Source organism: Mauremys mutica, chromosome 22 (assembly GCF_020497125.1).
Source record: "Mauremys mutica isolate MM-2020 ecotype Southern chromosome 22, ASM2049712v1, whole genome shotgun sequence".
In the NCBI taxonomy this organism is placed as follows: Eukaryota; Metazoa; Chordata; order Testudines; family Geoemydidae; genus Mauremys; species Mauremys mutica.
Window position 1 is genome coordinate 16,182,550 of NC_059093.1, and position 15,467 is coordinate 16,198,016.

Genomic DNA, 15,467 nt, shown 5'->3' on the forward strand with positions numbered 1-15,467 from the left:
CTCCCCATCAAGGTGCTTAGAGATTAAATTACCTCAAACTTCTTTATTAAGCGAAATAGATTGAGCTCCCTTAGGGTAGGTCCATACTTACCCGCCGGGTCGACGCGGAGAGTTCGACTTCTCGGAGTTCGAACTATCGCATCTAATCTAGACGCGATAGTTCGAACTCCGGACGCGCTCCCGTCAACTCCGGAACTCCACCACTGCGAACGGCGGTGGCGGAGTTGACGGGGGAGCCGCGGACTTCGATCCCGCGGCGTCTGGACGGGTGAGTAGCTCGAACTAAGGTAGTTCGACTTCAGCTACGCTATTCGCTTAGCTGAAGTTGCGTACCTTAGTTCGACCCCCCCCAACCCCTTAGTGTAGACCAGGCCTTAGTCACTCACTGTAAGGGAGGATTCCCAGACCTCGAATCATTTTTGCAGCTCTTTTCTGATCCTTTTCCAATTTGTCAAAATCCTTTTCACAGCATGGACGCAGCCCTCTAGTACTGAACTCACTTGTATATTTTTACTACTCAAAGAGCAGCCATCATTCTACAGTTTTCTGTTCACATCTTTCAGATTCAGGACAATAACAGAACCAGAACGGGCGAGCATGCACGCAGCCTGCAAGTCTCCCCTCTGCAATAAGCTGCATCAACTCTGCCTCACACCATCCGAACTGCCTCTGAAGAAAGCAGACTCCTAGGAATTAAATGCTGCAATACTGAGAAAACAAGCTCCTAACAATTCCAGAGCTGCATACATCCAGCTAGTAGATTTCTCCCTAATTCTCTAGTAGCCACTCTCACAAGTGAAAGGAGTTGGTGAGTGGAATTCACTGCGGTATAACAGCAAGGGGCAGATATACACAGAGGGGGATCAGAAGATGAACAGAGGCTGCTTGGTTTAATCCACTGGAACATTCCAATGCTGGCGTGCTGAGGCTAACCCTGCACCGCAGGGTGAAGGACACAGATGAGGCTACTGGAATGGGGATCTGGTTCTCCAGTCTCTGTGATTCGATAACTCCTGCACGGGGGGCGGGCACTGCAGAATAATTGGCTCTCCCAAAGGTGTTCACTCCTGCTGCCAGTTGTAAAAGCACCTGGGCAGGTGGGAGGAGCCAATTCCCATTTACCTTTCCTGACAAATTCATCCCAGGTACAGGCAGGCCAAGCTGCTCAAGAGCGCCTTGTTATTGACCATGTCCCAAGTCAGACACCCAGTTACCGAGATGCCCCAAATCGCTGGTCACCTTCTAAAGTCAAAGTCTACAAGCACCACTGTCAACAAGCACAGCTCCTTTATAACAAAACCAAGTAGTTCTAATAATAAAAACCCATCTGAGCTTACCTCACACGAATCCTGAGCATTTCCCGAGTCTGCCATGCCTTCAAATGCTGAGCTCAATTTCCCAGGTCCTAAACTAGCTCTGCAGAATGGCAAGGTGGCAGCTCCTGTTTGATTAATTAGTCTGTTGTTACGTTTCAGAGATTGGAATGTACCCACGTCTTTCTTTGCACGATAATTGGACCTTGTTATTAAGACACAATTTGGATTTTGTTGCTATTCTCCCTCTGCTATATATCCTACCAGGGATGTATTTTTATATATTCCCATTGCACACGCGTAGGATTGTTAAATTTAGTTATTTAGTCAGGACGGACACCCAGTGCTCCCCAAACAAACCACAATTCTTTGTTTCCCATTCACCCCGTTCGAGATAACACGTGGTGGGGTAGCCGTGCCGGTCCCCGGATATTAGCGAGACAAGGTGGGGGAGGGAAGTGCGTGGCTCGAAAGCGTCTCTCTCTCACCAACAGAAGTTGGCCCAATAGAAGCTGTTACCTCCCCCACCTTGGTTCTGTGAGCGTTACAGAAGAGGTGATGCTGTAGTGTGGGAGCCAGCGTGGGACCCCAATTCCCTGCCCGGACCTTGGGCCAGATGTTCAAAGGCATTTAGGCGCCTCGGGTGATTTTCAACAGTGCCTATCTGCCTCTTTAGAGGGCTTAGAAGATCTGGCTCTTACATCCCTCTCTGCCTTGTTCTGTATCAAGTGGGGAGCTAATACTTCCCTGCTCGTGGGGGCGTGACGAGAAGGCACTTCCATCTAATGGCCAGACCAACCCTGGTCTCTGGGACAGGGTATTCAGGCTGTTTCTCATTCCAGCTCTGCCAGTGTTTACATACCTGCTATTGACTGCGGAGGGACTCTACCGAGTGGGTTTGGAGGATCAGGGCCGTTATTAGGACTCCAGCCAGGGAACATTAAGCAATGAGTGGGAGACACGTGGAATGTGATTTTCAGGGCAGGGCCACTCAGAGGATCCAGGGGGCCTGGGGCAAAGCAATTTCAGGGACCCCTTCCATAAAAAAAAGTTGCAATACTATAAAATCCTGTATTCTTGGGGGGGCCCATGCAGGGCCCGGGGGAAATTGCCCCACTTGCCCCCCCACTCCCACCCCAGGGCGGCCCTTGGAAAAATAAACATTTAAAAACCTTCCACATCTCAGCACAAACCCAGTTTTGAAAAAACGTCTTTTCAAGTCACCTTTACAAGGTATCACTGGTTCTCAGCATCAGCTTGTGCTAAAAGGCACTAAAGCTCATTAAAAGGGCCGGCCAAATATTTTCCGTCAAGACTTTTTTTGGATCGAAAACTAGGGGTTTTTAAAAAGCAGAAAAAAAATCATGGACATTGTCTGTTTTCCTTCAAAATTTGTTGTGGTTTTTTTTAATTGAAAAGCTGAAATTAGTCTGCCAAAACCTGAACATGCTTTGGGGTTTCAGAAGTGTGTCGCCAAATATTTGCTGCTTGCTGTGTTTGATTGTTTAAAGAAACAATAAAAAAATTCTGCTAAAAAAAAATCCCAAACTTTTGAACCATCTCAGCTTGTGACCAAATGCCTGGGCCCATCCAGTCAGAGATTTTTCCAGGTTTCTGATACTCTGCTGGCTTCCTTGACTCATATCTGTCTCCATAACTTTGGGTTCATTTAGGTTAGAACATAAGAATGGCCATACTAGATCAGACCAAAGGTACATCCAGCCCAGTATCCTGTCTACCAACAGTGGCCAATGCCAAGTGCCCCAGAGGGAGTGAACCTAACAGGTAATGATCAAGTGATCTCTCTCCTGCCATTCATCTCCACCCTCTGACAAACAGAGGCTAGGGACACCATTCCTTACCTATCCTGGCTGATAGCCATTAATGGACTTAACCTCCAGGAATTTATCTGTTTCCTAGAGACTGGCTCCATGGAGTCCCTCACAAACTGGAGACAGTTACTGTGGGTTTGTCTTTAGTATAGTTTATGTACATACTCCACGAACTGAGCATTCGAGCTTGTTCCAGAATCTGGGATGAGCCTACGTTGTGAAATCTGAAATGCTCAAAATAGCACATGCATGTGAATGGACACAGGGTGCTAAAATTAGATTAACACACTGGGTCTCAAACTGGGAGTCAGGACCCCTCAGAGGGTCACGAGGTTATTACTGGGGGTCGCGAGCTGTCAGCCTCCACCTCAAACCCTGCTTTGCCTCCAGCATTTATAATAGTGTTAAATATATTTAAAAAAAAATTATTTATATGGGGAGGTCACACTCAGAGGTTTGCTATATGAAAGGGGTCACCAGTACAAAAGTTTGAGAACCACTGAATTAACCCTTCTGGAGCCTCGGGGAATGCAGAGGCCGGGGGGCGGTGGGGGGGTCTCCCTTTGTAGGGTTGGGAAGGAGGTAGGTGGTGTAGGATATTGCTCTTCTCATGTGATCTCTCCCCGATGGCTCTCTTGGCTCTATCATTGTTAATCTAAAGTGGCTAATTTTAAAAGAAGCTACCCTCCCCTGACATGAATCTCCCTATGGCACTGAAATTAAATGTAGACTATAATTTGGCATTTGAGAAGTGAAAGGGATGGTAGCCCTAAGGGAAAAGATAACAGCTTGGCTCTTTGTGTTAAATAGTTGTTTGCAAGCTTCAAACTGCTGAATGAGCTTTAGGGTAGGGAAGGCTGTGCCTCCCCAAACAGCCTGGCCCTGCCCCCATCCGACCCCCACCCACTTCCTGCCCCCCGACTGCCACCCTCAGAATCCCCGATCCATCCTGCTCCTTGTCCCCTGACTGCCCCGCCCCAGACCTCCCAACCACCATCCTGGGACCCCATCCCCCAAGAACCCCCCCTGCTCCCTGTCCCCTGACTGCCCCAACCCCTATCCACCCTCCCGCCAAGTCCTGACAGACCCCCAGAACGCCCACAATCCAAACTCCCCATCCCCTGACCGCCTCCCCCCAGAACCTCTGCCCCCTTCCCTGTCCCCTTACTGTCCCCGGGACTCCCTGCCCCTTATCCAACCCCGCCGGTCCCAGCCCCCTTACCATGCCACTTACCCCGCCTCTCCCCTCTCCCAGAGCCTCAGCGCGCCACGCCCAGGAGCGTCCCTGGACAGCTCTGCCGCGGCGTTGCTCCGGCGGGACCTGAGGTCCTTCCACTCGGCCACAGCTCGCAGCCCCACCCCCCTACCACGTGGCTCTGAGCGGGAGCAGCTCAGGCCCCACTGGAGCCACGCCACGTTAGCTCTGTCCAGGGCCGCTCCTGGGCGCGGTGCGCTGAGGCACCGGGGGATGGGGGAAGGTGGAGGTAGGCGGAAGCCTCCAACATTCTCAGGGGGGACCCTGTGGGGCCTGAGGCAAATTGCCACACTTGCCCCCTCCCCCCCCCGGGCAGCCCTGTTTCAGGGCACTGAGCGCTCTGCCACTCCAGATGAAGTCACTGGGAAATGCAGGTGCTCAGCACCTCACAGAGGGATCTCAAGCTGGGCTCCCCAAATCAGAGGCCACTTTTAAAAGTGTGGCTGATTAGTCCTTACCAGGCGTAAACTCTTTGGGGGTAGGGTCATGGGCTAACAGACCCTGGCACACGGGTCATACTCAAGGATTAGGTTAGAGAATGACTAATTTAGCCCTTGGATTGGGGGGGAGGAGGGTCTACAGAGCACATACAGAGACCTGGCCACCTGACGAAAAGCAGATCGAGGTGATCCCTACTATAAAGCTGCCCCTCCCGCACTACCTGGGGTTTTGTAACTGCGTGGATTTCCTACAGCTCCAAGCCAGGGTCTGGCCTTCACAATCACCATCCCATCTCCCTGCTGCCCACAGCGATCCCCTGCAGCACTCCTAGACAGACATGTGGTTTCTCCTACCTGTGGCTTTCACCACCTGCACCTCAAACACCACTAATCCTGAGGGATGTCCTCTTAATCGCCGCACGCCTCCAGCCAGGCAGGTGTTTACGCAGGGACTCCAGTTACCTCGTCTCTCCACCTGCCCCTGGAGACTCCCTCTGTGTTTATCACTGTTGCCTTGTTGCCCTGTTTACGGGCTGGCCTGTACGGCTTTGGGAGTCATCCACTGGGGATATTTCACAGCAGAGAGATACACACAGCGATTTGAACAGGCCTGTGTTTGGATTGGCCGCAGCAGCTTGTCTGTAACAGACGGGCGGACACGACCCCCCAGTTCCGGATCTGTGGACCGAGGATGCCAAACATTTATCCTCCCCCCCAAAGAAGGAACAGCTGGTGTTTAACCCTCACAATGCTGGCATTCTCCAGCTTGTAACGCAACAGAATACTCGGGATGGCAGCAAGAGAGATTGTTACTGAGCTGGGTTTAAGCCCCGACAGAAAAGCCTTCTGAAAGTAGAATGAATTATATTGTAAAAATAAGAATGGATTAAAGAAATGTAGTATGTACCTTTAAGCAGAGATAAGAAATGTTGAAATACAGGTGCCAGGAAAAGAAACATTAGGCATAAACAATGGTGCTAATGGCAAAACATTAACAGAAGATGGGTAATAGTTATTAAGGAAATAAGATATGCATGCCTAGCCCAGGTAAACTTATCTGATTCTGCTTCCTTTGTTATCTTGTTAAGTTCTCACCCTTTTATCTGTATAAATAAGATAGTTTGTGTCTGGCATGGTGCTCACATTATCTGGGTGTCATTAGCAGAGCGCTGTGCTAATAAAACAGAGTGGTCTGACAAACTGTGAGTCCTGAGTCTAACTTTGAGTATGGCTACACTTGCAAATTTGCAGCGCTGCAGCAGGGTGTGAAAAAACACCCTCTCCAGCGCTGCAAATTGCGGCACTACAAAGCGCCAGTGTAGTCAAAGCCCCAGCGCTGGGAGCATGCCCCAGCGCTGTACGTTATTCCTCACAGGCTGTGGCTACACTTAGCATTTCGCTAAGTGTAGTCAAAGCGTCAGCGCTGGGAGAGAGCTCTCCCAGTGCTGTCCGTACTCCACCTCCCTGTGGGGAATAACGTACAGCGCTGGGGCTTTGACCACACTGGCGCTTTGCAGCAATTGCTTTTCACACCCTGCTGCAGCGCTGCAAATTTGTAAGTGTAGCCAAGCCCACAGGGAGGTGGAGTACGGACAGCGCTGGGAGAGCTCTCTCCCAGCGCTGGCGCTTTGACTACACTTAGCGCTTCAAAGCGCTGCCGCGGGAGCACTGCCAGGGCAGCGCTTTGAAGTGCTAATGTAGCCATAGCCTTTGACAGCCTTTAGACTTAACACCGCATGCCTCAGGGATCAGAGAGACACACACCAGGTCTGGATGGCAGGAGACAGCTAGGTGGGAGCCTAACCTCCAAGCAAGTTGGGAACCAGGGACTGAGCTGAACTTGCCTCAGTTCAGAGGGAGAGGGCTGGTGGCAAAAGAACCAGGAGGCCCAGCTCCAAGGAAGAATGCTCCCATCCTGAGTTCACAGCCCTTCTCTCTGATGCTACGTGAGGGTAAGAAGGATGCTCACTGGGTGGAACCCAGGAGATTTCTGTGGGGAGGGAATCAGCGACACCCTAAGGTTGGGCTTTCAAAGGTAACGTCTTCTGGAGAAGCATCAAGGAGACAACATTTATCCCGGAGTAGTTTATATGGGCAAGCGGCAGCTTTAATAAATCCAACTTACCCTTTAAAGAGAACAAGTCAATTAAAAAAAAAAAAGATATTTCTACTGTCCCGCCTCATGTCAGGTACATATAATTAAACTGATCTGGCAAGAACATACATCTCCTCCACTCCTCCCAACCTTGTACTGGTTTGAGTCAAGAGTACACGATGCTGCTTACAGGTGTCAGGAAGTCAAAACATCCTTCCATTGCATTTCATTGCTAAGTTAATTCCCAGAAGATCGCAGCTTTCCAAACCAGAGATAAATGCTGGGACCCTTCATGGATCACATCCCTCCTCTCCAAGCCCAACACACCCAGACCTTACATTCATTCTCTTTTAAGGAGAAAGAGGAATACCCAAGTCATCTCCACCTACCCTTTAGACTCCTCTCTCTGCTCACAGTTCTCAGTGCATTACGTCACATGTCAAAAGCAGGGGACCTTCCCCAAAATAGCAAGAGAGCACTCCCTTACACCACCTCCACTTGGGTGGTGGTGCAGGCATCAGCTAACACAATTGCACAGCCACAGACATGGTGCATTTCACCCCTTCTTGTGAGCATTTCACCCCATGCAAGCAGCAAAGAGATCCAGTAAGAGGGTGACCAGATGTCCCGATTTTATAGGGACATTCCCAATATTTGGGGCTTGGTCTTATATAGGCATCTAATACCCCCCACTCCCGATTTTTCACACTTGCTGTCTGGTCATCCTATCCAGTACAGACTAGCCGTCGTGTTAGTCTGTATCCACAAAAAGAACAGGAGTATTTGTGGCACCTTAGAGACTAACAAATGTATTTGAGCATAAGCTTTCGTGGGCTACAGCCCACTTCATCGGATGCACAGAATGGAACAGACAGCAAGAAGATATTTATACATACAGAGAACATGAAAAGGTGGAAGTAGCCATACCAACTGTAAGAGGCCAATCAATTGAGAAAAAGAGACCAAGAGGACAATATATTGTTGAACTGATTCTATTTCCAATACAAATCGGCACAGACTGCACACTGAGAGGCAGAACTCAGGCCAGCTAGCCAGTACCATGTATAGCAGGTCATTTCCACCCCACCCTGATGTCATTGCACCTTCTGTCTCACTTTAATTACTGCACGCGGTGGAACTCGCCGGTAGCGACCTTGGCAAACTCCCCGACAGCAAAGTGACGTGAACATCACGTCTGTGCCATTCCGTAGCGAAGCTGCACCTCCCCGCCAGGCATGTTTCACTCAGCCGGAGAGGGATTCGACTTCACTCATGGGTGCTCAATGTTGCATTCCGCCCACCCTCTGCTCTCGCTGAGCAGAGGGGAGAAATTGCCACTACCCTAGAAAACAAGTCTTGCTACAGTCACCCACGCCCATGCCACTACCCTAGAAAACAAGTCTTGCTACAGTCACCCACGCCCATGCATCCCTGCCAGTGCCCTCTGCCGCTTGTTGCTTCTCTCAAGGTGATTGTACCTGGAGGCCTTTTAACAGACAATCCTTTTTATCAGGTAAGCATATGCTTCCAGGGAAGCATTTGCATATGATTTCTGTTATTGAATAACAGAAACAAGGAAGCATTTTCAGTGATATTCGGTAATTCACTGGCCAGAGGCAGCAGATAACATTTTGGGTCCCGGGGTGGAAGGACCCCCTGCCAAATTGCTACCAAAGACCCGGCACTTCGGTGATGGGTCCCGGGATGGAAGGACCCCCCGCCGCGGGTCTTCGGGGCACTTCGGCAGCGGGTCCCAGAACAGAAGGACCCCCCGCCACCGAATTGCCACCGAAGACCCAGAGCAGAAGAAGCTCCTGGGGCCCAGGCCCCGTGAGAGTCTTCCGGGGTCCCCGGAGCAAGTGAAGGACCCTGCTCCAGGGGTCCCGAAAAACTCTCGTGGGGGCCCCTGCAGGGCTTGGGGCAAATTGCCCCACTTTCCCCCCCCCCCGCACCCGGGCAGCCCTGAAAAAGATTCGTGGTTTAAGTTTCCCAGCAAGTCACTAATCTGACCTGAAATTGCATAGAACACTCACGTATGCATCCTCAAGGGGCAGCTCTGTGATCCTGTTACTCAGAAACAGACCATGCAGCCTGCACAGAATCTGACTACACCCCGCACAGAGCAAAACATGTAAAATCACTTTCACGTGGAACAGGCCGGGGGGGTGTCTCTGCATCCCTGCGGTCACATGTGAACATAGCCGTACCTGCACCAGCAGGTCAATGCATGGGCATTGGATCAAATCCAGGTCAGATCAGCCTGGAGTTCGGAGGGAGGGTTGAGGGCAGGGCTGGCTTTCACGCCCCACAGACCCAGAGCCCATGTTTGAAGAGGATCAAAAGTTACTGGAAGAAAAGCATGCGGTTGGGATGCTCTCTTTGCAGGACATATGGGTCTTTGTTCCAGGTAACACAATTACTGGCTATTCCCCAGTGCAGGGGTTCTCAACCCAAGGGGTCCATGAACAGGAGTCATGACCTCCTGGCCCTTCCCCTAGCGTTAAGAGAGAACAGGGTCCCTTACAGAACCACTGTCCTAGCACTCAGCGCACACAGTGGCCAATAGTGACAGCTGAATCGCTCTGCCCTCCTTTCCTTTGGAGAAAAGTAAAAGAATACAAGGAACAGTTGGGGGGAGGGAGTGGGAAAAGGAGTCTACTTACATCCGTCCCCTCATTCCAAAGCCGAGATGGCAGCACCTCCGCAGGGTGGGGCTTTGCAATCCCACTCTTCCTTCCCCTATCAAAGGAAGACAAGAGACAGAAGAAGGACTTAGTGCAGTGGCATACGGGGAATTGTTACTCCTAGGGGAATTCTGTGCCACTGCAGTGCACAGAATTCATGTCCCCTGTAGATTTCTTTGCTTCCCTGCAGAAAACTGACTTTCTGACAGGGAAGCTGCAAGAGCAGTCATGCACCATTCTCTCTAATAGAGAGGCACCCAGAACAGCCGGCGGAGAGGCAAAACACTGCGGGGCTGGGGATACCCCAGCCAGTGACTCCTATCCTGAGCCGGGATCAGCTGCTAGTTCCAGCTGAGCTGGAGGCAGGAGAGGACTGGACTTCCTCTTCCCCTGAAAGGAGTGGCTGGGGCTGTGTTAGACCCACCCCCAGAAACCTCCCCCAGCTGCAGGAAGCACAGCATCCACCCCTGCTTCTTGCCCCCATCGCTCCTCACCTGTGGGAGGAGGGATCACTGTACCAGGAGCTGCTCCCTCATCCATCTAATCCCCGTGCATCCAGACCTCCCATACCCAGACACCCCCGCCAAGCCTCACCCCATACCCCAACCCCACTGAACCTCAACCCCTGCATGTGGAGCCCCCTGCCTCCAGAGCCCCACCTCTTCACCCAAACTACCCCCCACTGATCTCCCCACCCTGACGAGTCCCACCTCCCTGCACCACCCTGAGCCCCCACATCAGACCCCCATGCCACTGACCTCTAACTAGCTGCACCCAGACCCCGACCCAGCCCCACTCCCTCAGCACCCAGACCTCCCAGCTGAGCCCCCCACACCCAGTCCCCTCCGCTGAGCCCCAACCACCTTCACCTGGAAGCCCCTGCCGGGTCTCATTGCCCTACCCGCAATGAGCCTCTGTGCATCCAGATCTTCCCACACCTTGACCCCACACTGAGTTGCCTGCATCCAGATTGTCCCACACAGAACCATCTCACCCCACACCTGGATCCCCCCACACTGAACCCCTCCACACTTGGATCCTGCTTGGTTGAGTCTGCCTGCTCCACACCTGGTGCACCTGGTGCAGAGGCGCAGGGCCCCAGGGTGTTTCCGGGGCAGGCCCAGGTCTTGTGCTGTGTCAGGGTCGGGTGCAGCCTCACCGCTGAGTCTGTGTCCCAGGGGTGGGTGGTAGGGGGGCTGCAGGGTGATCTCCCACTTTCATGCAGCCAGTGGCCTATGCTCCCCACTACCATGCTGGAGCCTCTGCATTTATTTATTGACAAATAAAACTTGCAGAATTTTAAAATATTGTGAGCAGAATTTTTAACGTTTTGGTGCAGAACGCCCTCAGGAGTAAATTGTGCATCACTTAATTGCTTCTTGAAGTCCGTCTACACTACCCACCAGATAGGCGGGTAGCGATCGATCTATCGGGGAATTGATTTATCGCATGTAGTGTAGACGCGATAAATCGATCCCGATCGCTCTCCCGTCAACTGCTGAACTTCAGCTCGGTGAGAGGCAGAAGAAAAGTCGACAGGGAAGCCACAGCCGTCGATCCCGCGCCGCGAGGATGCCAAGTAAGTAATTCTAAGTCAATCTAAAATACGTCGACTTCAGCTACGCTATTCTCGTAGCTGAAGTTGCGTGTCTTAGATCGATTCCCCCCTCCCCCTCAGTGTAGACCAGGCCTTGTATTCAGAGCCATTAGAACCCACTGTGCTGAGTCTGGGGAGTTATAGGACACGAATGTCCCCATGCATCTCACCGCACACCGGCTGAGCTGTGAATTCAACCTCTGAACAGATCATTCCCCCTCCATCTCTTCCATTGCTCCTGCTACCGTGATCTAGTATTGTTCAACTAAGAGCCATCCCATCAGAACCCACACGCAGGGCTTGTAATTTCACCCTGGACGATGCTACCAATCCCAGCTCTTGAGCAGAAACGGAAGCTGCTGCTTGAGATTAGCAGGGGGGCATCTGGTGCCTGAAACTCAAAGCCATTTGTGCTGCTGGTGAGACTGCAAGACTCACTGACTGATTTGGAAAATGTCCAGCCCGGGATGGCTTAGCCTAGTCTTCTCAAGAGGATGTTTACGCATATTAATCTGTCACAGCAATAACTACACGTCCTGCTGTGCCTCCTGGCTGCTTAGATTCCAACAAACAGGGCGGGTGCTCTGCCGTACCTAGTTCATCAAAGGGGCACGGCACATTTAACAGCCCCAAAGAAAAACAAATTGAGCTGAATTGCCTGGATTCTTCTGGTAAGTTTCGGGTCTTGGCCTCCAGCTGACACAGACCTCTGCTGCTCTGGGACGTTTAAGAGAGGATATAAAAGAACCAGATCCTAGGCATAAAACTTTACGCACACGCACCCCTCCTTTCCCTGCACCCACAGGCTGCTCTTGCGGAGACCTGCAGGCCCAGTCCCGGTGCAGCGTCTGCTGCGTCTCTGGTAATGTATTAGCATCTCAGTGCATGGAGCGTCAGTGATGCTGTGTGGATCCTGATGCTAAGATCCCCCCCCCAAGGCAATCAGTTAATAGCCATGGCACTAGAGAGGATGGGGACCTGTCCGGACTGCTGGCCTCAGCTGATTGACCAGGAACCTTGTGTTCCATAAAAGCAGCAAAGAGTCCTGTGGCACCTTATAGACTAACAGACGTATTGGAGCATGAGCTTTCGTGGGTGAATACCCATTTTGTCGGATGCATGTGTTCCATAGGCATCCATTGTGAGTCCTGGCAAAGGTACAGCAGGGTCTATTTGGACTGGAACTTAGCCTGCTAAGGGAAACCACGGAAGCCCTGTCGCTCTGGAGATTACAAACCAGTGAGGGAGAAAGCATCTTTCAGTAGGCCAAGGTTCCCCCTAACTACCATCCACAGCCATCTTGTCTCACCTTCCTCATCTCTGATGGGGTTGCTATAACTACCTCATGAGCCATTCCAGCTTTAGCTGACCTCCAGGAGGAGTTCCGAACTCCTATTGCTCTGCGTCCTCCCCCTGGAGTCTGATGGGACATGCAACATCACTTCCCGCTTTTAGATTTTCGTAAGACTTGCAACCCCACTTACATGCTATTGCATGCTGTTCTTGTCAGCAACTGAAGGCAGTAACCCCTAGTAGTTAGAGCAAGACTCCTGCACCCAGCTGGCCACTGAATCACTTTGGACCAGTCTTTTAACCATTCTTTGCCTCTGGCTCCCTATCTGTAAAATAGATCCAACAAACAACATCATCATCATCATGTACCTACTTCAGAGGGTGTTGCATGACTCGATGAGTCTGAGGCATGCAAAGCTCATCAGATGCTAATCTAGAGCTCACGTTCATCACAGAGCTGTTACTGCAAGAGCCAGTTTAGAAACACAGGTAAGAGCCAAAGAAGAACCAGCAGGTGTCTCCTCTGCAGGGAAGGCTGAGCAGCCCAGGTGCAGCATGAAACGAGGCCAGCTTCTCACAGCGGTATCTGGGCTTTCCAGAAGAGAAGCGGTGGGATGCAGTCAGTTTATTGCCCATCATCATCCTCATTCTCCTTGGGAGTGGAGCTCTGGATGACTCTAATCCTATGTCTCCGCTGAGAGCTGTTCTTTCCCTGGCTCACTCCTCCCCATCAAACCTTATCTCCCTGCTCCGAATGGGGTGCCACTGCAGTGTCTCCCCTCCTCGGATTTTTAAATAGAATAATCTATGTTTACTACACCGTCCTGCTTGAAGAGTGCCAGAAACATAGTTTGCCTTCAAGGTCATCAGACAAGTATGTGAATCCTGAGCCACCTGACACATCCTCCCAATCCAACAACCTGTTTGTGAGCCAGCCATTTATCCACCCTACTAGGCAGCGCTCCTCGGATCACTCAGCAAGCTTCCCCCGCTCCACAATCCAGTACCTTTGCGACAGTCATGGTTAGAATGAGATCTGTTGCATTGCCATCAGCTGCCCATTCCGTCAGGAGGTCAAAGAGAGCACGATCTTGTTAACCAGACCCCCTGCCCAGGCTAGCCATTACCCCACAGCTTAGCTCTTCTCCAGTGGCTCTCGCATAGCAGATTTTCACCTGGCAGGGAAGCTTATTTATTCTGCTGGAATGTTTCAGAGTGACATCACTGGAGTTTAATTGTCCTATGGATGGACAGAGAGCAATGAAAGCCAGAGAGCCTCAGCAGTGCCAGCTTCCACCTCCCCGCCCCCACAAAGCCCTGCTCTAATATGTTTCAATCCAGCCCGGGAGGGACCCCAATCTGGAGGACTTCCGAACACACAACTCATTCCTTTTGGTCTTCCTGCCAAGACTGGAGTGAAGGGAGGCAAAGGAGAAGGACCTGGACCTGTGCCACTAGAAGAAAGAAACCCATTAGTTTCACATGAACACCAAACAGCCATCAAAGTAAAGAGTGTATAACAAGGGGGTGACCAGATCACCGGTAAGCCCTTAAGGGAAACGTGCAGCCATCCAGATCTCAATGGCAAACAACTCAGGAGTGCAACATACACGTGGAAGGTACGTATCCATAGAGCACTGTTTGCAAGGATTCCAGATAAATACTACAACAACGTGAGCAAAGCAACCTGAGCCAGCCTCCTTTGCCTACTCCTCAGACCAGGGCCGGCTTTAGGCCGATTCACCCGATTCCCCTCAATCGGGCCCAAGCCCCGGTACCGTGTACCGGCAAGAGCCTGTGCGCCGCACCAGGGTGGCCCGGCTTCCCCGGGGGCAATTTAAAGGGCCTGGGGCTCCCAGCAGGGATTGGAGCCACAGGCCCTTTAAATTGCCTCCAGAGCCCCACTGCTGGAGCCCTGGGGTAGGGCTGCGGGGCTCTGGGGGCTATTTAAAAAGTCCAGGACTCCCGTTGCTTCTACTGCCCCGGCCCTTTCAATAGTCGCTGGAGCCCCACTGCTTCCCCAGGGCACCCTCGGCTATTTAAAGGGCCAGGGAGGTAGAAGCAGGCGAGCCCCAGGCCCTTTAAATAGCCCCCGAGCCCCAGGCTGCTGTTGCTACCCCGGTGGAGGAAGGAAGAGAAGGGGGCACTTACCATACAAGGTGGGCCGTACCCCCTGTATCCCCTGCCTGCACCAGCCCCGCACCCCCTGCCCTTCCCACAGCCAGCCCGTCTCCAGCCAGCCCCACACCCCCTGCCCTGCCTGAGGTGTACAGTAAAGTTCCTCTTAACCAACTTGATATTTATAATATCTGACGCAATGTACATAATATATAATTGTGTTATTATTTATATAGTTATGGAAAGTAAATAATACGTGGAAGAAATGAAAGGCGCTTTTTTTACTTTTTGTTTTTTTTAAGGTCATCCCTGCCAGGGCCTCACCAAAAATGTTCGAATTGGGCCCCGCACTTCCCAAAGCCGGCCCTGCCTCAGAGTACAGCAGCCGTTCCCCCTAGCAAATCCCAGCTTCACCCCGACAAATATGAACGCCTTAGAACACCGGAGGAAGCAGATAGCAGGAGTTCCATCAGAGCAGCCCAGGGCAGGTTTGGCTCAAGTCTCCACCGCAGCAGTGCAGGAGAGGAAATGTTACCTAATAGCATATAACAGGTATGAGACACCTCCTGTGTTGTATATAGTCAGTGTACCACGACCAGGCAGAGGGAACAGACTCATTCCAACTGGGCTCTGCTTTTTACCCACTCAAAACAAACTCAGCAGGACTCAAATCCTCAAACCCAGAGGCTGTTCCATAAACTCTGATCACACGTCGCTCCCAGAGGCAGCCGCGAGCCACCTCCAGCTCTGGCATGTGTGTGTTACCTAAGTGACAGGCTACAAGATGCATGTTCCCCAGACCAGCACCTGATGCAGTAGCATGTGTGGAATGCAATGAGG

At 51.7% G+C, this 15,467-nt stretch overlaps 1 protein-coding gene across 6 annotated transcripts in view; it reads right to left on the reverse strand.

The window, feature by feature from the left end:
* Nucleotides 1-15,467, reverse strand: part of ST3GAL4 (ST3 beta-galactoside alpha-2,3-sialyltransferase 4) — a 165,052-nt gene that overhangs the window by 59,248 nt on the left and 90,337 nt on the right. For 2 of the 6 annotated variants that reach the window (XM_044997041.1, XM_044997040.1), the window contains one exon: nucleotides 9,599-9,674. The exons of 2 other annotated variants lie outside the window; for them this stretch is intronic. Coding sequence is in view for 1 of the 4 variants with exons in the window: in XM_044997038.1 (XP_044852973.1) it covers nucleotides 1,338-1,373 (36 nt within the window). In the remaining 3 variants the exon portion in view is untranslated. Of the gene's footprint in view, nucleotides 1-1,337; nucleotides 1,397-9,598; nucleotides 9,675-13,516; nucleotides 13,533-15,467 lie in introns of those variants that run through there. 2 more of the 6 variants (XM_044997042.1, XM_044997038.1) reach the window with 2 other exon arrangements.